Source organism: Dama dama, chromosome 21 (genome assembly GCF_033118175.1).
Source record: "Dama dama isolate Ldn47 chromosome 21, ASM3311817v1, whole genome shotgun sequence".
Taxonomy (NCBI): Eukaryota; Metazoa; Chordata; class Mammalia; order Artiodactyla; family Cervidae; genus Dama; species Dama dama.
Window position 1 is genome coordinate 4,374,133 of NC_083701.1, and position 26,136 is coordinate 4,400,268.

General features: G+C 52.6%; 1 protein-coding gene across 4 annotated transcripts in view; it reads left to right on the forward strand.

The window, feature by feature from the left end:
- Positions 1-26,136, forward strand: part of TRAPPC9 (trafficking protein particle complex subunit 9) — a 386,986-nt gene that overhangs the window by 75,575 nt on the left and 285,275 nt on the right. For all 4 annotated transcript variants that reach the window (XM_061123133.1, XM_061123135.1, XM_061123134.1 and 1 more), the window contains 6 exons: positions 386-512; positions 6,244-6,389; positions 12,497-12,582; positions 16,054-16,180; positions 18,007-18,139; positions 20,067-20,230. In XM_061123133.1, the coding sequence (XP_060979116.1) occupies positions 386-512; positions 6,244-6,389; positions 12,497-12,582; positions 16,054-16,180; positions 18,007-18,139; positions 20,067-20,230 (783 nt within the window). The remainder of the gene's footprint in view (positions 1-385; positions 513-6,243; positions 6,390-12,496; positions 12,583-16,053; positions 16,181-18,006; positions 18,140-20,066; positions 20,231-26,136) is intronic.

The following is a 26,136-nucleotide window of genomic DNA, read 5'->3' on the forward strand; positions in this document are numbered from 1 at the left end:
AATTGCTGGAAAAATATTTGTTAAGTAATAAAATGTACCAATTCTCTAGTCCTGCCTGCCCATTGACTTTCTTGAAATTTGATAAGGTTTTATTCTCTTGGAAAATGAAATCTCCTAGGAGATGGTAGCTTAATTTCCTTTTTATCCACAGACCCTTATGTGGAGCAGCCACCAGTGATTTAAACAAACTGAACAGAGCTTCTGTCTTCCTTTTGTCTCTTGTGGTCGCTGCCCCTTTATTTCTGTCAGAAGATTGCACTCATTGGACTGTCAAGTATTGGGTTAAGAATTTTATTTTTGCTCAAAAAAATAGAGCAAAAAAAAAAATCACCCTCCCCTCCTTTTTCTTTGGTTTAATTAACCTTTATTTTTGTTTTCTCATCAGAAAAAAAGGATGTGACACAGAGCCTGGAGAACTACACCTCCAAGTGTCCCGGGACCATGGAGCTCCTCACCCTCCCAGACGGGCTTATGCTGCCGCCAGTGCCCTTCACCAAGCTGCCCATCGTCAGGTGGGGCACGCTGGCCGGAGCGCAGGGGGCAGACTCGCTCCTGCGCCGGCTTTGTTCTGATCAGGAATGTAGGTCTGCGGAAGGGTTCCCGTTTGCGGTTGCCTATGTATTTGGTCCGTCGTCTCATGAAGTCTCAGCTGCCGCCTGTGAAGCGTGTTTCGTAGATGAGAGAGTCAGACCAGGGCCATCAAGGAACGGCCATCGCCACGTGCCTTTCCACCGGCAGAGCCACTCCAGCCTGTGTCTGCCTGGTTCTGCAGCCAGGCTGTGGCCTCTCTGCATGATGGAGATGAACTGGGCCTCGTGGCGCTTACCCGTGTCTGGGGGCTGTGCAGCCCTGCACACAGGCCCGCGGGCGCTTCCACTCCCTTGCTTTTCGGGGCTTATGGGACTGTCTGTGGCTGCTCTGTCTCCAGACTGGCTGCGAGCCTGTCCTTATTCCCGCAGACCCCCAGCCCCACACCCTCATGGAAACACTGAGCAGGCTGATTGTGTGGCAGGTTTCATTCCTTTGCTCAGCTCTGCCTCCTGCTCAAGCAAGGCGGCATTCAGTCATCTTTCAAGATTTAGTTTAAGGATTATCTCTTCTGTAAAACCTTTTCCCTGAGCCCCTCAGATAGAAATAATTATACCTTCTGGATAGTTACCAATTATTTCAGTGGCAAAGAGCAGAAAACCTAGCAGTGGATAGCAAATGAGAGGTTATCTTTTTTTATTTATTAAGAAGTTGGAAACAGGTGGCTTCTCTGTAATGCTATCTTTACCTCATGATGACCAAACGGCTGCTGCAGCTCCAGATGACACATCTACATCCAGGATAGGGATAAAGGAAGAAGGGCCAGGGCCAGGGCACCTATCTTTTGTTTACTAGTATAGCAAAAACGATCTTGACAGATTCACAGTGGACTTCTGCTCCAGTCTCCTTGACCAGGAGTGCATCTCCTGGCCACTGCTGGTTGTAAGAGAGGTCGAGGAAATAGGGCTTAACTCTCCCAAGCTCTGTAATGTGTGGGGAAGGGAGAAGGGGACAGAGTGGTGCTGGGTTAGCCAGCCAGGAGCATCTTCCATGTCTTTCTTCCATTTCATTTACGGAATGTGATTATACATCTTTGTTCTGTCTGAGAGCTCCCTGGAGAGACCTTTGTTTTTGCAACCCTTAGGTGCCCGTGCGTGCTGAGTGAATGAACAGATCCAGCCATCAGAATTCTTTGTAAGCAATCCTCAGAACATCTGACCCAGATTGTCTTAGGCACAAGGGGGTTTATGGCACATATACCTACAGAATCCAGAAGGATTCAGGCAGGGCTGGAGCCAGGCGTCAGACAGTCTCACCAGCACCTGCCTCTCTCCCCTCTCAGCTCTGCCCTCAGCAGCCAGGCTTTAGTCTCAGGCTCTGGGTGGCATCAGGCTGGCAGCTGCAGCTCCCCATCCTGCAGTGTCTGGGAGAAGAGAAGGTGATGCCCGTGGAAGGAAGATAAAGCTTCCTTCTCCTGGGAGCCTCCACAGACGCCCGTGCTCTCCGGCACTTCGGCTGGGACATGGACTCAGATCCGAGTCCCTGCTCCCAGTCCTGCACTGGCTGTTTGCTGCAAGAGCCCTGCTTCCTTTTGATGGAGTTGAAGTTAAGATCTGGGTGCTGTGTGCACGCCTCACTGTCGGGTTGCTGCGGTGGACAGAGCTAGGCAACATCTATTTATAGACACACATTATTCACTGCATGTTCACGCCGGTGGTTGTTTCTGCATCTGTTTCTATGTACTGGAAACTGCGTCCATACTGATACCTATACCTCCAATTCCACCCAGTGCCTTAGGGGCCCTTCTAGTATCTGTAAGTCCTTCTCAGACGGGGGAAACCTGTCTCCCATTCACCTCAGTCTGGTTGCTCATTTGGTCCGGTCCCCTGCTGGTTACCATGGCTACCATGTTGCCCTCCCTCCCCACGGGGAGCTCTGCCCCAGCCCCATGGGCCCCACCGGCCCACTTGGGCAGCTTTGACTGTTGCCCATCTGTGCAGAGAGCGCCAGGAGGTTCTCAGGTATGTCTCCCATGTAAATAAGGTTGAGGAATTGACAACTGAGAGAAAAGGTAGGCGGATTTGTCCCATGCTTTCTTACCAACATATTTTCTGTCACTTTCCTAATGAGTGTCCCACCTCTGCTTGCATCATCCTTATTAGCCACAGTATCCTGAGATACCAGCTTTTAAATTGCCAAACGGAATCCCTAAAAATAATTCTTGTTCTGGAAACGTCATCCCTGGAATTCTGCTTTACTGTTGGCAGCTCCATAGACCAAATACAACGTTATTAGTTTCACAGCAATTTATGCTGAATGAGTTATGCTTCCTTTAGGTCAGGTACCTTGAGTGACTTTTTCTGGGCACATTTTATGGGCAGACATTTGATGCTGGACTTTGAGTTATGAATGAATGCCATGGCTGGCTTGTTGGGTTTCTTTTCTGTCTGACCATGCCCTCAGAATCCCTCTGCAGTTCTTAAAAGCCTTTTATGTGATCTGAGGTGTCTGTGCCTGAGTAGACGAGTCCTAGGATGACAGGTGACATCTCGTTTTTAGGTGGAGACAGTGGCAGAGTAGAAAGCTATTTGTGTCGCGAGGAAATGGTGTCGTTTTACTGCTGAGTGAGCGCAGAGGCTTGAGTCGCTGCTGCTGGTCCAGAGTTCAGGCCGCTTGCAGCATCACTGGGCCCAGCACTTGGTTTCTTTGCCTCTGCCCGCGGTGTTGCGATCTTTGCGCAGGGACTTGGCTCTCTGTGCCTGTGAGCGAGTGCTGTTTTAGGGAGGGAAGGGAAGGGCTTTTGTGCACCTGCCATGTGTCAGGTGCTGTCATAGGTGCTTCGTTTTGTTGTTAGGTCGTTCATTCATGCCCAGCTCTTTAGAAACCCCGTGGACTGTAGCCCGCAGGCTCCTCTTTCTGTGGGATGTCCCAGGCAGGAATCCTGGAGTGAGCTGCCATGCATGTCAGCTCAGTTTTCAGAGTGAAGGTTTGAAGGTCTCTGCTTCAGACCACTGCCATTTCTCTGCTCGCCTTTGGGATCAGCAGAAAGAAACATCTGTCCCAGGTGGACGGTGGGGCTGGCGCCCAGTGTCCCAGGGCTGCCCAGTTGTCCCCGGCCTCTGGCAGAGCCCTGGGGCCGGCCCCATTCTGTTGTGCAGAGAGCCAGACAGAATCCGTGCTCTTGCTCAGCAGGCAGGCCCCAGGAGAAGGGCCTGAGTGCCGCACGTGCTGGTTCTCCTGCCAGATCTGCTGCCTCCCTTAGGAGGAGTGAGGGGAGGACAAGGTTGGGACCCTACCCTAGGCTGCCCCTCCTTCAGGAAACATGGAGCCGGGGGTGGGGCACGTCCACGGGACCTCCTGGACAGCGTCGGCCGGCACCGGTCATCTTTACGAGTGAGAGGCTTGAGGTCCAGGGGTGAAGCGCTCCTTGCTGGTGCCCCGCTGGTGGGTCCTTCACTGCGCTCAGGTCTGCGGCTGTTGCAGGGGCATCTCCCCCGCGGCTGGAGGCGGTGGGCGTGAGACGCTCATCGGTCGTGGCATCTCGGCCAGCGTGAGGACTTGCCGCCTGCCCCCCGCACAGTGCGGCCGCGGCCTTTGTGCACAAAGGGCTGGGATTTGCCGCTGTTGGTGATAAACTGCTTAGCCTTGAGGATACGGCTTTGAAAGATTTGGAAGCTGAGTTGGAAATCCAGCTTTTGGGAGTTTCTTCATTCAACATTCACCGAGAGGTCCGCATTGGTGTGTTGCACCAGCGCTGGACTTGAGACAAATGAGGCCCTGGGTGCCCTGTCCTTGGAAAGCTCACAGCCGAGCAAGCAGAAAACTGAGTGATTCTGATTCTGTACAAGAAAAACATGCCGAGGGGCTTGCAAAGGCAGAGGAAGTGCAGGACAGAGTCCTTTCTTGAAGAGCTGTGGCGAGTGAGCACCGCCTCTGCCTCGGGGTGTGGTGGGAACAGGTGAGGATCACACGTGTGACCTGGACCTCCCCAGGGCCAGGCTTAGGAGCCACCAGTGATGGCTGGGTGCAGTGGGGGTGCTCGTGAGGATGGGGTCCCCATGGAGGCCAGGAGAGCTGAGAAAGGCGTGATGTCGTAGATTCTCTGAGGCGGTCTCTAGTTTATAGACACACACACACACACACACAGAGTCAGCACAGATTAGCCTGTGCCGTCACACACACACACACACACACACACACACACACACACACACACACACACACACACACACACACACACACACGGTCAGCACAGATTAGCCTGTGCCGTCACACACACACACACACACACACACACACACACACACACACACACACACACACACACACACACACACACACACGGTCAGCACAGATTAGCCTGTGCCGTCACACACACACACACACACACAGTCAGCACAGATTAGCCTGTGCCGTCACACACACACACACACACACACACACAGTCAGCACAGATTAGCCTGTGCCGTCACACACACACACACACACACACACACAGTCAGCACAGATTAGCCTGTGCCGTGGCAGAAACATGGCCCCTAGAATCTCAGACAGATCAGCCCTCAGCACGGCCCAGGCTGATGCTTCCCTCACTTGGAGTCTGATGCAGATCGGGCAGGTAGCTTTCCAGGGTGGCTGACCTCCCCGAGGTCACTCAGCGATCTGGGCTTGTCCGTCTGCTCTGCGTCCAGCCTCCAGGCCTGCCTTGAGGAGGAGGCGGTGCACCACTGCGAGTGCCTTGTCTCCAAGGGACCCGGCTGGCTTCCCCTCCCGACCCTCCAGCCTTACCCCCTGCAGAGGGGCTGTGGGTGGGGAGGGGCTCAGTGCCCCCCAGCCTTCCACCCCACCCTCTGCCCCCACCATCCCTTCGGTCTCAGTCTCACTCTGGATCCTGAGCCCTGCTTGCCCAGCTGCCCCTCCGAAGGGTGGCCACAGGGGCCGTGGTTGAAGGCCGTGGTTGAAGGCCGTGCTGTGTCCTGCTGCCCCGTTTCCAGCTGTGGGGCTTGGTCAGCATGCTTCCTCTCACCTGTGTCGGTCTCCTTGTTGACGACTTGGAGGTGATGGTGATAGCATCACAGCTTGGGAGGCGGATGAGGTTTAGTTGGGATGGTGCGTGGGCAGCAGTGGGCAGAGGCCTGAGGCCCGGCTCCGTAGACTGTGGGCCTTCAGTCCAGGCTGGCTGGCGTCACTAGCTGACATCCACAGCTGGAGAAGCAGTTTAGTGAGATGCAGACTGTGCAGAGCCGACAGGGCTGCTGCCCTTCACCCGTGGTCCTTCAGATGGTCCAGGTCAGCACCTCTGTTTGCTGCGGGCCTGCCCATCAGGAAGGAGGGAACCAGTTTCTGCAGAGCGGTGGGCATGGTACCCACCATGCCTCCCCGAATCCTCACAGTGGTTCGTGTTATGGCCCAGGAGCCTGAGCGCAGGGAAGGCAGGCCCACGGCTGGCGGGTGCCGCTGTCCTGGGGGAGCAGGCCGAGGAGCAGGGCTCTGTCTGCCCATGGATGTCCTCTCCCCTGGGACTGTCTGGGGGGCGGTGGGGGGTGAGTTGTGCTGTCTTCTCTGCCTTGTCCTGCAAAGCTGAATGCTTTTCCTCCCCTCAGTTTATCTGCTGTTTGATTTATTGTCTGTATAACACCAGATACTTGGTCGTATTTATGCTGAAGCCAAGCTAACAAGGCAGTTGAAGTATTTTTGTTCCCTTTGAAACAACAGGCGTGTGAAACTGCTGAACCTTCCCGCCAGCCTCCGGCCACAGAAGATGAAGAGCTTGCTGGGCCAAAGCGTGTCGGCCAAGAGCCCCTTCATCTACTCCCCAATCATCGCCCACAGCCGCGCGGAGGAGCGCAGCAAGAAAATAGGTAGGCCGGGCCGCCGGGCTTCCAGGCCGTGTTCGGCCACACGACCCCTGGAGGCTTGTCTGGACTTGAGATCATGAGACTTGACGTGGTTCATGTGAGCCTATGGGATATACCCTCACGCAGGTGTATTCCGTTTGCTGACTTTGTCTGACCACTGCCTATAGATCTGCCTTTTTAGTATCTATTTCATAAAAGGGGGTTTTGTGAAAGTTCTAGAAACCAGAAGACCTCTGTTATCTGAGACTTAGGTCAATTACAGAGGAGAGGTACTTGGAGACCAGGGTGACTTTCCAAGCCTGGAGTGACTTCTGAATCATCGAAGGAGATTAAAGGTCGTCTTTGTTCAGAGCTGTCTGGGTGTAAGGGCGTCCCATCACTGTCCCATTTGAAGGCTGCAGTGCTCATTTTGTGTCTCGCTGATGCTCGTCGCCTCTTCTGAGAGGCCTGGTGACTCAGCAGGGCGCCGTGACGTTGCGTCTTGGGGGTGGCGGGGCGGGACCACTCATCGCTGAGGATCCGTCACGGGCTCCTCTGTGCGCTCAGCCCCCCGCCACGTCCCAGCGCACGGCCCCCGCGCTTCCTTCCTCCCCATGGAGCCCACAGCTCCCCTGTGTCAGCCCGTCCCTCTGCCCTCCCCCAGGCGTGGCCGTGCCGCAGGCGTCATTCCTCGCCCGCTCCCCGCCTCGGGCTCTGTGCACTTGGAGACTGTGGTGCCCGTCGCAGTGGCAAAGCTGCGGGCTGAGAGGCGGTCACTGGTTGGCATTGCTGACTCTGTCCCAGAAGTTTCAGTGGAAGACCCGCAAAGCTTCTGTAGCTCAGTGCTGGCTTCTCCTCTGTCTACCTTTTTCCTCCTTTCAGTTTTACACCCCCGGTGTAAGAGAAGGCGTCCTGGCTTCTCGAGGCCCTTCTCCCCAGGATGCAGCTGTCCGGGGGCACTCACCCACCACCCACACCCGGAGCTGACCCTGCCCGCCGCGTGCTGTCTGCCTCTCCGCTCACCTCCTCCCGCCTTTCCGCCCCTGCTGCCTGGCCCCAGCCCACGACCACGTGCTGTTTTTTTTGAACGTGACCTTTTGTTCCAGTCTCAGGGCTGTACTCTGGGTGAATGACCGACTGCAGCAGTCTCCTGGTTCTTAGGGGAGCAGGGCCCCACCCATCAGGCACTTGTGATGTGAATGCGAGTCTTTGGCGTTCTAGTTTTAGTTTGTGATTCTGAGAGACAGCCCTGGCCTCCCGCCTGCTCCTCTGCTCTGGAGAAGATGCCAGAGAGGCTGGGAGCCGGGGTGGGTGGACCTCGTGGTTGAGCAGTGGCGGAGCCGGTCCTGGGCGTCTCCAGCACATGCCAGCGAGCAGTGCCCATCTGCCAGGGGATGCCTTCTTTGATCTCTTGGAGGTGGGGGGCTTGGGTCCTGTTCGCATCGAAGTCTCAGGTGTCTCTCGATGGTGGGCAGGCCACTTTTCCGGGCCCCTTCCCCCAGGTGGACCTGGGCCCGTCATTGCAGAGTTAACAAGGTTTGTCTCCTGGACCTTGTAGGAGTCTCTGGCTGCTCTTTTTGGGTCTCGTTCAGTTCAGTTCAGTTGCTCAGTTGTGTCCGACTCTTTGTGACTCCATGGACTGCAGTACGCCAGGCTTCCCTGTCCATCACCAACTCCCAGAGCCTACTCAAACTCATGTCCATCGTGTCAGTGATGCTATCCAACCATCTAGCCTCTGTCGTTCCCTTCTCCTCCTGCCTTCAGTCTTTCCCAGTATCAGGGTCTTTTCAAATGAGTCAGTTGGCCACACATCAGGTGGCCAAAGTATTGGCGTTTCAGCTTCAGTATCAATCCTTCCAATGAATATTCAGGTCTGATTTCCTTTAGGATGGACTGGTTGGATCTCCTTGCAGTCCAAGGGACTCTCAAGAGTCTTCTCCAACACCACAGTTCAAAAGCATCAGTTCTTCAGTGCTTGACTTTCTTTATAGTCCATCTCTCACATTGATACACAACTACTAGAAAAACCATAGCTTTGACTAGGTGGACCTTAGTTGACAAAGTAATGTCTCTGCTTTTTAATATGCTGTCTAGGTTGCTCATAGCTTTTCTTCCAAGGAGCAAGCATCTTTTAATTTCATGGCTGCAGTCACCATCTGCAGTGATTTTGGAGCCCAAGAAAATAGTCTCTCACTGTTTCCACTGTTTCCCCATCTGTTTGCCATGAAGTGATGGGATTGGAGGCCATGATCTTAGTTTTCTGAATGTTGAGTTTTAAGCCAGACCTTTCACTCTCCTCTTTCACTTTCATCAAGAGGCTCTTCAGTTCCTCTTTGCTTTCTGCCATAAGGGTGGTGCCATCTGTATATCTGAGGTTATTGATGTTGGGTCTCATTAGGGTTGATGGTAAGTTTTCTCCCTAAGGGATGTTTTAGGAAACTTTCACCCATTTTGTGTACCGATGCTTCTAGAGGTGATCTGGGGGACTGGAGACGTGAGACTCCTTATCAGGACCAGCAGCATGATCTGTGGGGCCTCATGCAGAAGGAAAAGGTGGGGCCCCCTTGTTCGAACATTAGGAAGACTTTGGACACAGAGAAGGCACTAAACGGAATGTGGGTCCCCCTGAGTCGGGCACAATATGGCTGCCAGGTCCCCACCCTCGAAGCTGGCCTTTTGTCTTCCTTCCTCTCTAATCTTTAGAAACTGCGGAGGCCTCCTTTTGTGAAAAGGGTGCTCTTTACTTGCTGCAGCGCGTTTTCACTTCATCCAGTGATGCTGCAGGTGTTGTGTTTCCAATTTACTGATGAGAAAATTAAGACTGACTGAATGTAAATTGCTGCCCTAGGTCAGGAAGGAAGCTAAGTGGCAGAGCTCAGGCTTTGTCCATGGTTTATAACTCAAAGCCCAGAGATATTTTCCTTTATCTTTTTTTTTTTTTTTTTGCCGCACTGCATGGCTTATGGGATCTCAGTTCCCCGACCAGGGATTGAACTCACACCCCTGACAGTGGAACTGTGGAGTCCTAACCACTGGACTGCCAGGGAATTCCCAGGGACTTTTTTACTCGTGACAGTGAGAAGCACCAGTTCCTCTGAGCTGGGGATAAATTCCCTGGATGATGCAGGATTTTTCCCCAAGATGTATCAGAAACTTCGGCCAAAATGCATGTTATTTGTTGGAGACCCATGGGTAGGAAAGTGTAACTTATATTCCATGGGTTCTAATATCTTTCTGGCAATAGACTCAGCAGTGAGTACCTGCCTACAGGTTTGAAGAATCCCATGTCTTTAACCCAGAATCCCCATCTCTGTAAATGAATCTGTGTGTAATCTGGGGGAGTTATCACAGCGAGCACACACAGTATTAGAGGGGAAGAGACCCTGGGGGCAGCTCCTGGGACCATTTTCCGCGCTAACGTGGAGTAATTTATTACCAGTCTTTCCGTCTAAACTCCACGCGAGGTGATGGCTGCGCACATCCTGAGTGTGAGCACAGAGAGGTGAAGGGTTTTGTGCCAGGACTTGGCGTGGCCGGGCTTCGTGCTGAGGTCGGCAGCCGCCTGGGAGGATGGACAGGCGGGAGCTGTCCCACGGCCTCGGTCAGTCGCCTGGCCTCCCTGGGCTGCAGTTGTGTTGTCTGCGGGGAGGGGGCGCTAGAAGCCCACTGCACGGGCTCCTCAGTGTCGAGGGAGATGCTGACGCTCAGTACCCCGGCGCTGTTCACTTAGGGCTCTGAGCCGCGTCGTGTGCGCTGTCCAAGGTGCTGGGGGTGCAGTGAGAAATAAGGAGTACCCCCTGCCAGATGGGTCCAGCCAGCGTGGCGGAAAGAGATGAGCTTGTCGACAGAAGCCACCGAAAGATGCTGTTAGTCCACAGCTAAGACCTGCCCAGGGGCCGTGTAGTGCTGGGGGGGGGGGGGCCTGAGACAGAGGGGCGTTTAATAGCCTCCAGTGCTGGTCCTTTCCGAGGTTTCTGGGACAGATTGTGGAGGAAGGGCCCCACCGTGCCCTCTGGCATGCTCAGACCGGGGAGGGAGATGATCTCTTGTCAGACATTAGCAACTGTTCCTGTAATAAAGGTTTATCATAGGTTTACCTTTAGCGACTACGACTGTGCGAGTATAAACGATTCCTTTCAGAACGCCAGGAAAATGAATTTTTAAATGATGGTTATTTGACCATGACAGAGAAGACAAACCGCTCCTTCACTATCAGGAAGAGACCTGTTAAAACAAATGACTTTCTCCTCGGCCGTGAGGAAGGGCTGGGTGCTGACCGCTGAGGCAGTGATGTGCTTGGGGTGCTGCTGAAGGTGTGGGGTGGGAGCCCCGTGTCCCTGAAGCAGGAGTTCTCAGCCCGAGGCGGGTGAGGAGAGCTGGGTTTCTGGAGCCAGCGGGGGACAGCAGTGTGAGAGCAGCCAAGGCTTTGGGGCCAGGCAGACGGGAGGTGGACTCGGCGGCCTCATTTGTCAGGGCCGCGAATGATGGACGGTTCAGCCTGTCTGTGTCCTTGTTGGTGAGTGAGGATGATCTGTGTCCTGCTGACCACTGCACCATGTTGTTAAGACCGCATATGGGCACCTGCTTGCGCAAGCACTTTAAAAGCCAGCTTGCCTGGTGGGCTGCTTCACTGCGTGCAGTTTCAGGATGCCACAGGTTTGGTGCAGCCTGTCTTAGTCTGCTTGCGAGGGCCTGGTGCAGTGTTTGGGGAAAATGGTGTCTTTTTTTTTTTTTTTTGAAAATGGTGTCTTTATGAAAGCCTATGAAGCTGAAGAATTCTCGTCAGTAAATCTTAGTGTCTACTCTAGGAGAAGCCCTTTATCCACCACTGTCCATTCTAGACACTTCTCTGAGTTCAGAGACCTGGCCTGAATCCCTGCCACACCACTTCCTAGCTGTGTGGTTCCCAGCACATTTATTAACCTGCTTGGACATTGGTCCCTTGTAACAACGGGATTGTAATACCTCCCTCACTGGGGCATCATGCAGAGGCAGAGACAGCCTTCCAAGGGCTGGACAGTGCCTCCTGTCCCGCAGCTCGCTTGCTTCTCACGTCGCTTCTGAGTTGCCCAGTGGAGTGTCTCAAAGGGAGGAGGGGGCAGTGGTGTGGGGGTGGGTACTGTAAACAGAGGACCGCCGACTTGGTGCTCAGAGAACACACATGTGTTTCTCTCACTGTTTCCATCACGAGTGCAGCCTGTGTTAGCGTGGGCCTCTGCTCAGGGTCTTGCAGGCTGAGATCCAGGTCTCAGCTGGGGCTGTGTTCTCGTCGGGAGGCTCTCAGCTCCCTCGGCTTCTTGGTTCCTTGGGGTTGTGGGGTCGAGGTCCCCGTCCGCCTGCCGTGTGTTACCCGGACCACGTTCAGCTCATCGCGGCTGCCCTCAGACCCTGGCCTCCTCCTCACGCCTGCTCACGCATTGAGTCTTCTCACTCAGGGTGAGCAGGCTCCCTTCCAGGGCTCATCTGAGAAGACCAGGCCCTCCTGGGATAATCTCCCTTGGCTTAACTCAAAGCCCGCTGCTTTGAGGACTTGGGGGCCCTCATCACACTTGAAAGCCTCTTCCCCCTTTGTTAGAGAACATAACCGATCCTTGTGTTCACTCTCGGGGAAGGGGATTACACAGCATATACACCAGAGTTCGGGGGTCTTGGGGTCATCTCGGAATTCTGCCTCCTGTACGTGTTGAACTGCAGCTGGCCTGGGAGTGGTCAGGGAGGAGGCACCACCGTCTTCTCTCACGGACTTCAGGCGGGAAAGGGGAGCCACGCTCTGTGCCACCTAGAGTTGGCCGCAGTGCCGCCTGCCTGAGTGCCAGCCTCGGGGCCCGAGAAGGTCTCTGCGACGAGTGGTGGCTCCCCACCGCAACTAGTGCTGTCTGCTCACTCCAGGTTCGAGAAGCTGCGTTCGGCCCCAAGCGAGAGAAGCACCAGTCACAGGCCATGCAAGTGGCAGTGACAACACGCTTGGCTTTGGAGAAGGCTGGCATCGCGTGGCTTTAAACTGTGTCTCTCACGATGGCCATAATGCCACCGCTTCATTGGAAAATAGCCAGAGGAGTGATCTGAAGCCACGTGAAACATGCAGAAACACCAGCTAACACATGGATTCCTTTGTGTGTGTGTATTTCTAGATTTCCAGTGGGTTCAAGGAGATGTGTGTGAAGTTCAGCTGATGGTGTATAACCCAATGCCATTTGAACTCCGAGTTGAAAACATGGTACGTATCACCAGGCATTTGACCCTTTGGGCTAAACATGAGTTTACTATTGATATATGTTTCTTAGTTAGTATTCGAGTCATACTTCCTATGATATGACTTCCAGGGCTTCCCTGGTGGCTCAGAGGTTAAAGCGTCTGCCTGCAATGTGGGAGACCTGGGTTTGGCCCCTGGGTCGGGAAGATCCCCTGGAGAAGCAAATGGCAACTCACTCCAGTAATCTTGCCTGGAGAATCCCATGGACAGAGGAGCCTGGCGGGCTACAGTCCACAGGGTCGCAAAGAGTCAGACATGACTGAGCGACTTCAGTTTCAGTTTTTTTCCTGTGATATATGTCTGTTTTTAAGATTTGTTTTGCCAAAGATTATAATCTTTTTGTGAATGAAGACCACTTCTTGCATTCTCCTGTTTTTAGTGCTTGGTCCTCAGTAACTTTGTCAATCAATGAACAAAAGACATCTTGGATTTGAACATACACAGAACTGAGTTGACTGTAATATTTGAAATAATCATGTTGAAATTCATATGAGATTAGTGAGGTTACAAAGTCTATAGTGTGCCCCCCACTCAAGCTCACTGTAACTTCACTGCTAAAGATGATAAGAGGACCGAGGCCTCTTTGTTTATAAGAGAATAAATGACGCAGTGCTAATGGGAAATTTCCCTCGCGTTTGAAATCAGATGTTCAGTTTGTGTTTGTGTACAGCGTTAAATGTTCGCTCTGTGGTGGTGTCTGCTGAAACTCCTCCCCTAGTTCTGCAGTTGGGGGAAGGAGGTTTGTGTGGCTCTCCACGCTGGACCTCGTGTTCCCAGAGGAGAGCCCTGCAGGCACAGAGTGGATTCCAGTCCCGACAGTCTTCTCTGTGCTTATCATTGCGTGGGACTGCTTTGTGGCCTCCCAGTGATGTGTGAAGGGTGCTGTTAGCCGGGTGACGCTTTCTTCTGGGGTTTTATGACTCATGTTCAGAGCCTGCCGAGTGCCTAGGCCGTGTGTCAGGCCAGGTCTCTGCCCTGTGGTCAGGGTGCAGGAGGGCCTGTGGGACCCACGTGGAGGGTCGGGGAGGCCCCGCTGAGGACAGGGTGAGTGGGAGCCTGCAGGCAGACTGGTAGTTATTTAAGATGATGTTCGGGCCTCCAGCATGAGGCATTGTTTTCCCACGTCCCTTGGAGCTCTTGGAAATTGAGCTGAGTATTGAGTGGACAACCCTGAGGTCCCCCCTATAAGAGAACCACCTATTAGGATGAGCGTTCCCTCCTCCTTTTGCACAAGAACATGCCAGCCTCGGGGCTTAGCTCTTGGTTAGGCCTTGTAGTGGCTTCATCTCCTGGCCTAAGCCTAGGAATAACATCGAGAGTTGTTCAGAGAATTTTCCCTAAAGTGGTTAAAGTATCGTATGCCTACTCTTTCTTATACATTTTTTTAGCTTTCACTTTTAACTGGTTTAAAAGGAATACATGCATTTGGGACTTCCCTGGTGGCCCAGTGGTTAAGATTCTGTCTTGCACTGCAGGGGACATAGGTTCAGTCCCTGGTCAGGAAACCAAGATGCCAACCAAGCCCCTTCTCCGCAACTGGAGTCCGTGTGCTACAACTAAGACCTGACGCAGCCAGATAAATAAATTTTAAAAAGTAATATGTGCTTTTTGTCAAAAAATGAGGAAGAACAAAGAATAAAGTTTACCACTAGGAGATAGACCACAAATCATGTTCAGAATTAAAGAATTTCATTACGAAATGTTTCAAGCATGGGAAATGGCACAGGGAATAATCAGACCTCGTGTATCCACCATCACATTTAGCAAGTGCTCATGGTTGGCCATGTTTGCTTTAGCTATTTTAAAAATAAATCAAATGCGAGTGCATTTTGCCTGGAGACAATAGCCACCTAATTGGTTTCTCCGCTTCCATTCTTGGCCACGTCATCTGTTTCACATGTAGCTAAATCATTTCATGCGCTTGCCCAAACTCTGGGCGCAGGTGTGCTCTTTGTCACTAAGGGAGCCTTGCTTTTGGGTGCTTTCTGCAAACAGCATTAGGAACAGTATGCATGCATGCACACATGGGCACATGCTCACACACGTACCCTACCACATGCATCCGAACGTGTGTGTACATGCTTGTATACAAACTCTGGGCTCAGGTGTGCTCTTTGTCACTAAGGGAGCCTTGCTTCTGGGAACTTTCTGCAGACAGCGTGAGGAGCAGTATGCATGCATGCACACATGGCATGTGCTCATACATGTACTCACCACATGCATCCACATGTGTGTGTACATACATGTACGTGTGCCCAAGTGCACACACACACACAGATGCAGACTTCACATATCCCGACCTTGCAGTCATCCCTCCAGGTCTGCTCCATCTCCAGAGGGCTCTCCTTGCCTCCTTCCGCATCCATGTCCTTGCCTCCCCCGTGAGAACCTGGCTCAGGGCAACGCCAGCGTCCCCTCGCCTGCCCACTCCTGGGATGGACCACGGCGCTCCCTCCTTCTTTAACGCCCCTCCGCCATCTTCTGCAGGTTTCAGGGCAGGATTCACACCACTCGGTGGGCTTACTCCAACATAGGGGGTGTTTTTGATCTCTTGTTAATGGTACTTTAAAAAAAAAATTATTTCTTTATTTGGCTGTGCTATGTCTTAGTTGAGGCATGTGGGATCTAGTTCCTTGACCAGGGATCAAACCTGGGCCCTCTTCACTGGGAGTCTTAGCCACTGGACCAGCAGGGAAGATCCCTGTTCGTGGTATTTTTACTGTTTTGTCTTCTCATATGCTTGTTGCTAGGCTATGGAGATACTTCTGCTTTGTAAATGCTGACTTTGTTACCGGGCTAAATGCTGTTGTTAGTTCAAGTTTCCTCGTAGGCGCCACAGGCTTTTCTGCAGCTTTTGTGTGTATAGATAACTGTCTCCATGCTGTTTCTTCTCTTGGCTGTTGTGCTGGCCAGGACCTCCGTCACAGTGCTGAGGAGAGGGCCCGAGTGTTGGAAGGCCCTGCAGTCACAGGCGGCTCCCAGAGGCCACGCAGCCTGTCTCATCCACCAGGCGTAGGGTGGTAGCCTGTCTCACTCTTAGTGAGAAGACCTCATGGTTCACAGATGTGCTGGAAGAAGATTAACTGATTCATTTCCATGTGTCATTTTTTTTTTTTCATTTTGTTTGTAAGCAAAATATTTTATTTTTTCTTTCTGTTTATGTTCCAACTTGGTAAAACAACAAAACAGCACACACATTCATACTGTGTCAAGCAGGGCTAGTATTAAAGATGGAATTGTTGCTCAGCCGCCCATGGTGCTGCCCATTTCGAGACTGTTTTGTAACCGCGCTTCTAGGCCATCTTCCCTGTGGGCTTTTGTTCACGTCACTAAGGAGTCCTTGTCATCAGAGTCCCAGGTGTTCCTGCTGGCTGAGCGGGGGCTTCGGGCCAGGGTGGGGGTCACGCTCACCGCGTCCTCTGCCGCCTGCTGCAGGGACTGCTCACGAGCGGAGTGGAGTTCGAGTCTCTCCCCGCGGCGCTCTCCCTCCCGGCCGAGTCTGGTCTTTACCCGGTGACGCTTGTTGGGGTCCCGCAGACGACGGGGACGATCACTGTGAACGGTAAGGACAGCTCCTTTTTGGCTGTGGTTCCTGGGCCTCCATGGACGAACTGTGTAGAGGGCGCAGGGCATGGGGTCGGCTGCCGCGTGCCTGTCTGTCTTTCCTGGACCACAGGTGTGCTCCGAGGTTCTCCTCCTGGGGTTACGGCCCCGCTGCCCTTCTCTCCTCTTCTTCCATCTCCGCCTGCTGCCTTGGGCAGTCCGTCTCGTCTACTCTCCCGTCCAGACCCCTCTCCTGGACCTGCCCTTCCTGCCACTCACGCTCCTTGGCTGTCTCCAGGGCACATAGTAATCAGTGTGTCCTCACCCCCCATCCCCCACGTTGCCCCTGCCCCATGGTCCCATCCCTGGCCAGGCACCAGGCGTCATCCTGGACTGCTGCTATCTCCCCCTCACTCCCCTTACGATACTGCCCATGTCGTCAACACCCTCTGCCCCTCCGCAGCCGCTCCGGTCCCGCAGAGCTCAGCCCTCTCTAGGGTTTGTCACGGGAGCATCAGGACTGGTCTCTCTGCCCTCATTCTTCCCATGCTGCGGCCTCGTGACCTCTCCGCAGTGCAGACCTCTGGGCTGGAAGTGGTCCTTCCTTCAGTCCCTCCCCGCCATGGCTCCCTGTCTCACTCTGGCTGTGTTGCTGGGCCCTGCGCATCCTGGCTGGCGTGGAGGGCTCCCGTCCCGGGCAGGCGCCCTGCTAACGCTGTCCCTCTGCGGGGGCGCCTCCAGGCCCAGCTCAGGTGCCCCTGCGGTGCCCGCCCGGCCTTGCCCTCCCTCCACCGCGACAGCCCTTCATTCATGTCACGCCTGCCATGGCCTGCAGGCCTGCTCCTTGCCAGCCACATCTGGCTTTCTTGGCTGGATCCTCACACCTGGCACATAGTAGGTCTTCAGTAGCCATTTGATGGCTGAAAGTCAAGATTGACTGGGAAAGGATTCTGTTTAAAAGGAGGCTTTGAAGGACCATACTTTATTATTATTATTTTTTAAAATATTTTTTCTTAATACATAAATATGTATCATTGAAGGGCCATACTTTAAAAAGAAGGAAATGTGGATGCCGTGAATTGGAGCTCTTTTAAGTTGAGGGGCTGTATCAGGGCCCCGTTTGTCTCCACCGTACCTTTTGCTTCTTGTTGAGTATGTAGAAGTTTAATATGGATGCAGAGAAGTTGCCACCCTAGGTACTTACCATCAAGTGTTACTTGATTTTGTTACACTGTGAATGTTGTTTATAATAATTACCTCAAATTTCAAAAGCCATTTCCAAGCTTTTCTTAAACAATTTCAAGTGCTTATCTAACCCAAGGAGTGTTTCTTAAATGAAAATTTTGCTAATCTTAAATTACAGTATTTGTACACATTGAGCAGATTTGCCATATCACGTAACAGTTATGATAACAATAATTGACTCTTGAACTCTCATCTCTCAACACAAGATTTTGAATCCCTTTCTTTCAAATACTTATTAAGTCCCATTATATCCTGGAAAGGAGTACAAGCTCTCCTTTTCATTTTAGGGACGGATAAACTTGAAAAGCACTTTAGTAAAGGGATGAGATACTGAGTGTGAACTTGTTTATGGTTTGTGCACTGTCGGTTGCATGCAGCCCGCCTTGGAGCAGGCTTGCGGGCCCGACTCTCACCTCTGCTCAGGGACACGAGGCTGTGGACTTGAGCTTGGGAGCCGTGGACCCGCCGGGCCAGGCAGCTGATGGGCCCTGAATCTCAACTCAGGTCGGAAGGCACCCTGCGCTCCTGTCACCCGTGGGGCCCCATTGGGCCTGAGCTGTGAAGCCGTCCAGGGGCTGAAACTTGGCCTTTTGTCCCCAGGCTACCACACCACGGTGTTTGGCGTCTTCAGCGACTGTCTGCTGGACAACCTCCCGGGAATCAAGACCAGCGGCTCCACGGTGGAGGTCATCCCTGCACTGCCCCGCCTGCAGATTAGCACGTCTCTGCCCAGGTAGTGCCACGGCGCCGGGCCTGCTCGCCAACCCCAGAGCCCCTGGGAGTCCCAGGAGTGCTGCGAGCCGTGGCCAGGGGCCCGGGAGCCGGAGTTACCCTCTGACCTCACGGCCAGCGCTCTGCTTGTGGCAAACTGGAGCGGAGTTGAGGTGTTTCTTACTAAGATCAGAACAAAATGTGAAATTAGCCTTTGGAGACGTCATTTTTATGAGAAACAGTTGAGGCTTAAGAGAATTTAAGAAGTCTTATCTTCTAAAACAAAAACAGCCCCCTTTTTTTTTCCTCTAGCATTATAGGGAAGGATAAAGAAGGAAGAGAAATCTCAGAGGGAATGACTTAATGCTCTCTGCCGTTTCCACTGTTTGCTCACTGAACAATATATGTATGTTTAGATCATACTGCGTTTCATTTAGTATCATAGATTTCTCTTTGCATAAATATACAACATAAGCTAAACGCTTTCTGTTTTAATTGCTTAAAAAAGTACATCATGAAGCCATCTCAGAATCACATCCCCATTCATTTCCCTGCTGTTGGGATTTCGGACCGTCTCAGTTTTTGCTCATATGGATGATGCTGTATTGTTTGTCCCTTGGGCTGTCTTTCTCAATGTATCTTGGCACTTTCTGAGATGTTTTGAAGGCTCAGTTGCTGATTCAGTGGGCCTGTCCTCAGTGCCAGCCTTGCCCACCTCCCCCGCACCCCCCAGTTGGGGCCTGGCATGCGGGGCGTGGTCTCCGGGACCGTCCGCTCTGCGTGCTGCCCTGCCTTCTGCTGCCTCCCTCCTCTTCTCCTGCCGTGCCAGGGGCTCGCACCCTCTCTGCTTGTGTCGGTTGCGTTTTAGTTTTTCTGAATACCTTCCCTGCAAATCCAGATGGACTATAGTTCTCACTTGAGGAGGACTCTGTGGTGAAATGTGGAGAGAAGTCACTTAGAGTGAGGACTGGAGTCACTTTTCCTTACTTGACAGAGAAAATTTATTTCTTGACTCACGAACAGCTCTAAAGATATAAAATGCCAAGGAGTTCACATTGATTCTTTACGCTGTTATTTTTGGAAAACGGGCTTTGGATGTGCTTTTTGACTCCACCTGCCACACGCACCTCCCTCATTGATGCCTGGCGTTTGTCCCCATTCTGTCTCCAGGGCCTCCTCCCTGCGGTCACAGTGACCTCCTGGCCCGGAAGTGGCTTTGATGCTTGTCCTTGGGAAGGAGACACCAGGGTGATGAGCGCTGTGGGTTGAGTGATGGTCAGTAGGACTCAGGCCAGAGTTTCAGACCAGGGCTGCAGTGCTGCATCCTCAGGGGTGCGTTGGGCGAGCCTCGGGGCCTCCGGATGCTGGGCTGTACCCCTCGTGGTCCAGGGCCCCGCCTGACTGGTGCCGAGGGCCCGCCAGCTGCCCGGGCTCACGTCAGGGGTTTGCCAGCATCTCTCTTGACTTTGCTGGGATGTAGCGGCTGCTGTCTGTACTTTACACTTTTCTTTTCCTCCAGCTCTCATGTTATCATTTCAAATGGTTCATTTGAGTTTTCTCCTTCAGTCTATGGATTTTCCCAGGGCATTTCTGAGATTTAAACATTTTTTGAGCAAGTAGCACGCTCAGGGATCATTTGAATTAATTCATTGTTTCACCTTTGTCCTCACCACAATCCAACAATTACTCTTGTGGTTTGCACACACATGAGCCAGTAAGGCCAGTGAGAGCCATCCCGTGACCCAGGGCGCGTCTGTGTGTGGACTGTGCTCGGCGTGTAGTGCCTCGCCCTGGAGTTCTGCTTGCTGGGCGCCAATTCCACGTTAAAGCCACGGCCCCCTAATCGTGTGTCTGGAGTGCTTAAGTGTGGTGACATGCACGACTGTAAAATGCCATCGATTTTTTTTCTGTTTTTCTAAAATTGATTGTAATTATTACTCTTATTTTAGGTCCGCACATTCCTTACAGCCTTCCTCTGGTGATGAAATATCTACTAACGTGTCCGTCCAGCTTTACAACGGGGAAACCCAGCAGCTTGTCGTGAGACTGGAGAACATTGGGATGGAGCCACTGGAGAAACTGGAAGTCACCTCGAAAATCCTCACCACCAAAGGTAGGGGCTTGTCATAGGTTTGACTGCAGAAATGTTTATCTTTTTTATTTGCAGAAGAGACACTTTATTTATTTATTTAAATATCAAAACCATGTTGCATTGGGGTGTAGCAGATTAACAGTGTTGTAGTTTCAGGTGAACAGCTGAGGGACTCAGCCACACACATATCCATGTCCATTCTCCCCAAGACTGCCTTCCCATCCAGGCTGGCACTGAACATTGAGCAGAGTGTCCTGTGCTATATACAGTAGGTCTTTGTTGGCTGTCCACTTTAAATACAGCAGTGTGTTCATGACCTTCCCAAAGTCCCTAACTATCCCTCCTTCCCACCAGCAGCCTCAAGTTAGTTTTCTAAGTCTGTGAGTCAGAAGAGACCCTTTAGGTGACCAGTGTCCTGAAAGTCTAAAAACCTCTCCCACTTTTAATTTGACACCCCTGTGAGGTTGTTATCCTAACTGTGTGTGAAGAACTCACAGAGGAAGGTAACAGAGCGCAGAACACACCTCTGTATCCCCCATGCTCTTCACACTGATCAGGTCCTTGGCAGGCATGTCCTGGAGTGAGTGAGCAAAGAAGAGCACTTGCAGGCTTGGAAGATCACCATCTGGGACCCGTCTGCCCAGCCCAGAGCCTGCTGTGGGCTCAGCACTCAGGGCCTGTGCACCCCTCTTCCAGTGATGCTGTTCCTAGTTCTTAGGCACACGTAGCTCGGGCTCACAGGACCTGTGTTACATTTTGGATTCACCGTTTGCTCACTGTTTATCCTTCACATGCCTCAGCTTCCTCCTGGGTAAGCAGGGGAGGTGGTCCTGACCATGGGAAGGTGTTCTAGGAACTGAGGCCGCAGAGGACCTGGTCAGTGAGCTGAGTGAGCAGTGCTGGTTGAAGGGGGATACGCTTATGTAGGAGGAGGGCTGGGCATTGAGAGTAGTAAGTGGAAATAAGATCAGCTCATCTAATGAAGTTAGAGAAGTTGTGCCGTCCGTGGAGACCAAAGACAAGGACAGCACAGGGCGAGCGAGCTGGCGGGACTCCGTGTTCAGCTGCTTTTGACATAGCATCCAGGTGAGCTGCTGTCCCTGGGAGCCTGGGCGCACCTGGCCCGTCGGGAGCGGTGCCCCGGCTCTGGCGGCGAGGCTGTCCTCTCTGAGAGCGTCTCCAGGGTCCGATGCCGGGCGGGGGCCTCAGAACTGCTGTCCCAGAGTCCAGTCACACCGTCATTATGGGGGCGTGGCGGCTGCCCCACGGCCCCTCTGCTCCAGGGCCTTGCCGTTGTTTTATCTGTGGTGGTGGGGGTGGGGGGCTTAATCTGTGTTTCCCCGATGACCAGCAATGTTGAGCACCTCTGCTGTGGCTGTCCTCCAAGAATCTGCCCTCGTGCCGGCCCTCCGTCCTCCATTCCCAGTGGGTGTTCTGCCTTCTCTGTCTCTGTGTCTGTCTGCCCCCTCTCTCCTGGCTCACAGGCCATCTCTGATCCTGAGTGTTAATTCTGAGCTGGAAACATATGGCGTGAGCACCGGCTCCTGCCCGTGGCTGCCGTTCCCTCTCTCTGCTGCGCCCTCGGGCGCACGGAGCTCTTTGCCTCAGCGTGGCTGTCCTGGTCCCTCTCTCTTTTGTGTCTCGGAGTCTTTGGGGGAATTTTGATGATCCTACCTTAATCTCATCCTTTCTTCCCTTTCCCCTCTCTTTTCAGGAGCAAGTACTTATGGATTGGGTAGAAAATGCCTCCCTGACATGAAATACCTTCATCTGGTATTCTGAATTTAATTAATTGGTTATAGGAGTTGGTGGATATTTGAACAAGTGAGCTAATATTGAATGACAGAAAATTGCAGAGTATGCAATGGTAAAAATGTTCACATCTCCTGTAATTTTCCTTGGCTTCACAGCTGAGCCACTGGAAGATATCTTCCTTTTCTCAAATAAACCTGAACAGTCACCACGTGTCCATCACTCATTGCAACCTGCTTCTCCCTGAAGCTCAGCTTCTCTTGTTTCTCCTTTGGGAAGCCCCAGTGGCCTTGGCTGCCCAGGCCCCACATCACCGCCCTCTGCCCCAGGCTTCAGCTTTTGTCACTTCTTTCCTTAAACTCTCCTCACGTTTGTCGTCGAGAGCTAGTTTCAGGTTCTTGAATGTTGGTGCTGTCTGTGAACTTGAGGATAAACCGTCCTTGTCTGGAAGCCGACCGGCTCACTTCTGTTCCCGCCTTTGCCTCCCTCCACGGGGTGACTGGGGTCCCCTTGTCTCAGAGGCTCCGGGAGACTTCTGAGGAGCCCTTTCGCTCCATGGTATTGCCGCTGTTGCGCTGGTCTCCCCCCAGCTGGGTGTGGGTCTCTCAAAGACAGCCAGTGTGTTTCCCCTTTAGTTCCAGGCCGGGTTCATGGGCGGTGCTGAGGCCTAGGGACTGTCCATGGACAGGGACATGGTTGCACAGTCGTGTCCGGCTCTGTGCAACCCCACGGACTGTAGCCCCCCAGGCTCCTCTGTCCATGGGATTTTCCAGGCAAGAATGCCGGAGTGGGTTGCCATTTCCTCCTCCAGGAGATCTTCCTCACCCAGGGCTCCAACCTACGTATTCTGCTTTGGCAGGTGGATTCTTTACCCACTGAGCCATTGGGGAAGCCCTGTTTAGAAGAAAAAAGCATTCTCCCCACAGTGGGTGTAGAGGGGACACGTGCTCAGCTGGCCAGCTGTGTCCGAGACGGGTTTTTCCTTTCCAGGGTGGGTCTTGACGGACCGAGCCAATCTCGCTTGTTGGTGGGGGTTATGAGGGTGGAAGCGCGGGAATCGCCGTGAGGCCCCTCGGGAGCTACGGGCCCCCCTCAGAGCCCAGCTCCGCCCTTCCGTGCGCTCCTGCCCACGCGGTTCTCTCTCACCGCCTCCGGAAGGGCCGTCAGCAGCCCAGTCGTCTCAGTGCTGCCTTCTCAGGGCCCCGCTTTAGGCGCTGCACCGCCTGCGGCGTTCCTATGCTTCCCAGCCCTTCCGGGGCTTACTCTCTGTGTCAGCCATCCCCTCCCTCTACACCCTGCATATGGAGAAGTGGAGAGACTCTTACAGTGAACACTGCAAACCCACCATCTAGGTTCTGTAACGCTTGACTGTATTTGATTTATCACGTCTGTCCAGTTTCCTGTCCATCCACTGATCTGTATTGTTCAAAATAAGTTGCAGATTACTGTGATTTTTACCCACTGATCCTTTAACGTGCATGTCATTAGGGTTCGGTGTTTGAATTCAGCTGAGCGGTATCAATACTTTAGGTAGTTTTTTTTCTCATTAAATAATCATGACACTGTTAAGAGGTCTTTTCTAGGGTAGGATGCTGGCCTCCCAGGGGTCCCAACTTTCCTTTGCAAAAAAGTATTTGGGGTGAAACACACAAATCTTACATCACCATTTGCTACGTTCTGACAAATACATGTCTCCCCAAGCTCTTGTCAAGGTACATCACGGACCACTGTCATCACCCCAGAAAGGCCTCTCCTGACCCCTTCCTTTCCCTGCCCAGCCCCAGGGCAGGTGCTTACCTGGGCAGCCCCTGGCCGGTGCTCACTGACAGAGATGCCGGAGGACGGGGACACCGGGGGACCCGGGCAGAACCGGGAAGGCTCCTCCAGTGCTGGGTCCACCCGACACCGTCAGCATCACCTCTGGCCCAGCTCTCAGTTCGGTCTCTTAGAGGGCAAGGGGGCAAGAACTACGACCCTCACACTGTGGATGGGGAGGGAGTCTGGATCACACAGCTGGTTCTGTCCTGTGTATTGCCAGATGGCAGAGTCTGGATCACACAGCTGGTTCTGTCCTAGAGTCTGGATCACACAACTGGTTCCATCCTGTGTATTGCCGGATGGCCATTCGAATCAACACGTTTGCAATTGAGAAATGTCAGCTGTTGTTCTTTTTTAATTCTCATCATAAGCTGCCATACATTTACACGTGGAATTAAACGAATGAAAATAAACCATCTGCTTCCAAGATACACAGAGGGAATAACTCCCGTCCCTACATTCTCTGGCACCAACAGGCCGTCAGCGCCAGTGAGTGATGTCACGTCAAAGTGAGGACAGGAAAGTGTCCTAAACTGGAACCTGAGCGCGCTCCCTGGGAAACGCCTCCGCAGGGAGTCAGACGCTCCCTCTCCCAGTTCCGTGCTAGGTCTCAACAGCAGTAGTAACTGTCACTGTTTGGCACTGATCGCGTGCCAGCTGAGTGGTATTAATACTTTAGGTAGGTTTTTTTTTCTCTCTCTCATTAAATAATCACGACTCTCGTAAGAGGTCTTTTTTGGGGTAGGATGCTGGCCTCCCAGGGGTCCCAACTGTTATCTGGGTGCTCGTGGGGCTTGTGTGCCCCCCAATCACACACTCCTGACACGGGGCCGATCATTGACCCTCCATCCCAGCACGACAAGGATTACTGCCCACGTCATGTCTGAGTCTAACTGCAGTCTGTTTGTGAGCAGGTCTTTATTTGTGGGTGATTAAAGAGGCAAGCTTCTGCCTTGACTTAAGCAATCATAAATTTCATTATAATTAAACCCGAGTTAAGAATGTGTTATATTTGCTTTTCTGCAGATATTTTGAGATTCGCGTGAGCGTGTGTACAAACATAGATATACACGTACCTGTGTATATAAATACACATACTTTACTCTTTGAGTTTAATTTTTTGATAAAAAGCAGCAACTCTACGTTGGTGTGCAGAGCAGTTCATGGGTGTTTTGACCGAGGGGCGTCCCTGCTGCTCCCTTGTCTTATGAGTGTAGGGGCCGAGCCTCTGTAATTAGAAGCACCTATGAAAGGTCCTCAGACGTGGGAGGTCAGCACAGTAACGGTTTGTCTGTTACTGTCAGTGTCAACCCATTTCACTTGACTGCACGGAGCTGAACTCTAGCATTAAAATAATGACTTATTTCTGAAACTGTTTAAATTCCACAGGGGAGAACATTAGTGACACGGGCTCCACTGTTGATTTATGTTTATCTCCTTTCTGCTGACAGCTTATTGTTGTGTAGGGTTTCGAAAAGCCCCCCTGGACAATTCCGTTTTGTAGTCCAGCAATGAAGGGAAGAACCAGAAAGGCCCACCTTTGAGGCGTAAAAGTGCATCAGACCCGAGAGGGAAGCAGCTCGGCTTTGTGTCCTGCTGCAGCTAGGGGGCTGGTGTGTGCGCCGTGACCCCCTCTGGGTCGTTACTGAGCTGTAAACACCTTGGTGGTTTGGCTGCAGAAGATGAATAAGCCGTTCCTTGTGAGTAGACCGGCCTGTTGTCTGAACATGTCACTCTTAGGATGTGGAATTTAATGCAGAAACTGGCAGCTCAGTCAGCACCCTTCGTGAGGGCACCCTAAGCTTGCAGGCAGCGGGGGGCTGAGGTTGTGACAGGGCCTCAGCATCTTGGCCAGTATTGGCGTTTCAGAGAGAGGTTGGCCCGATTTGCTGTGGCTGGTGGAGAGGCTGTAGTCCTGGGACCTGGGATCCGGCTTGCAGCACCCGGGGCCCGAAGGGTTGTCCGTGCTGGCTCCAGCTCGCCTGGTGTCTCTTACACCCTTATATCTCAAATTAATCTACGAGATAGAAAAGTAAAGACATGACTGCCTTAGCCTGGTTGACACGTTCTGTAGACTGTGCGTGACTGAGTCATGGAGAGGACCTCGCTCCTACTAGTGCTTTGGGGAGCACTTGCATTGTGGAGTCAGGTGCTGGCCAAAATCCCAGAGAGGAGTACATTCCAGCAGGCGGCTAGAGTTTCAGGACTGGGAGTCAGGTCAGTTTGTAAAACTTAATCAGTGTTTTCCAGAATAGGCTACATACTCAAAAGTAAAACAGTTGCTGGCAAATGTATAGAATCTGTGTGTTCTGTACATTATTCTGTAAGAGGAGGGTGCTCCTGAGAACAGAGTGTAC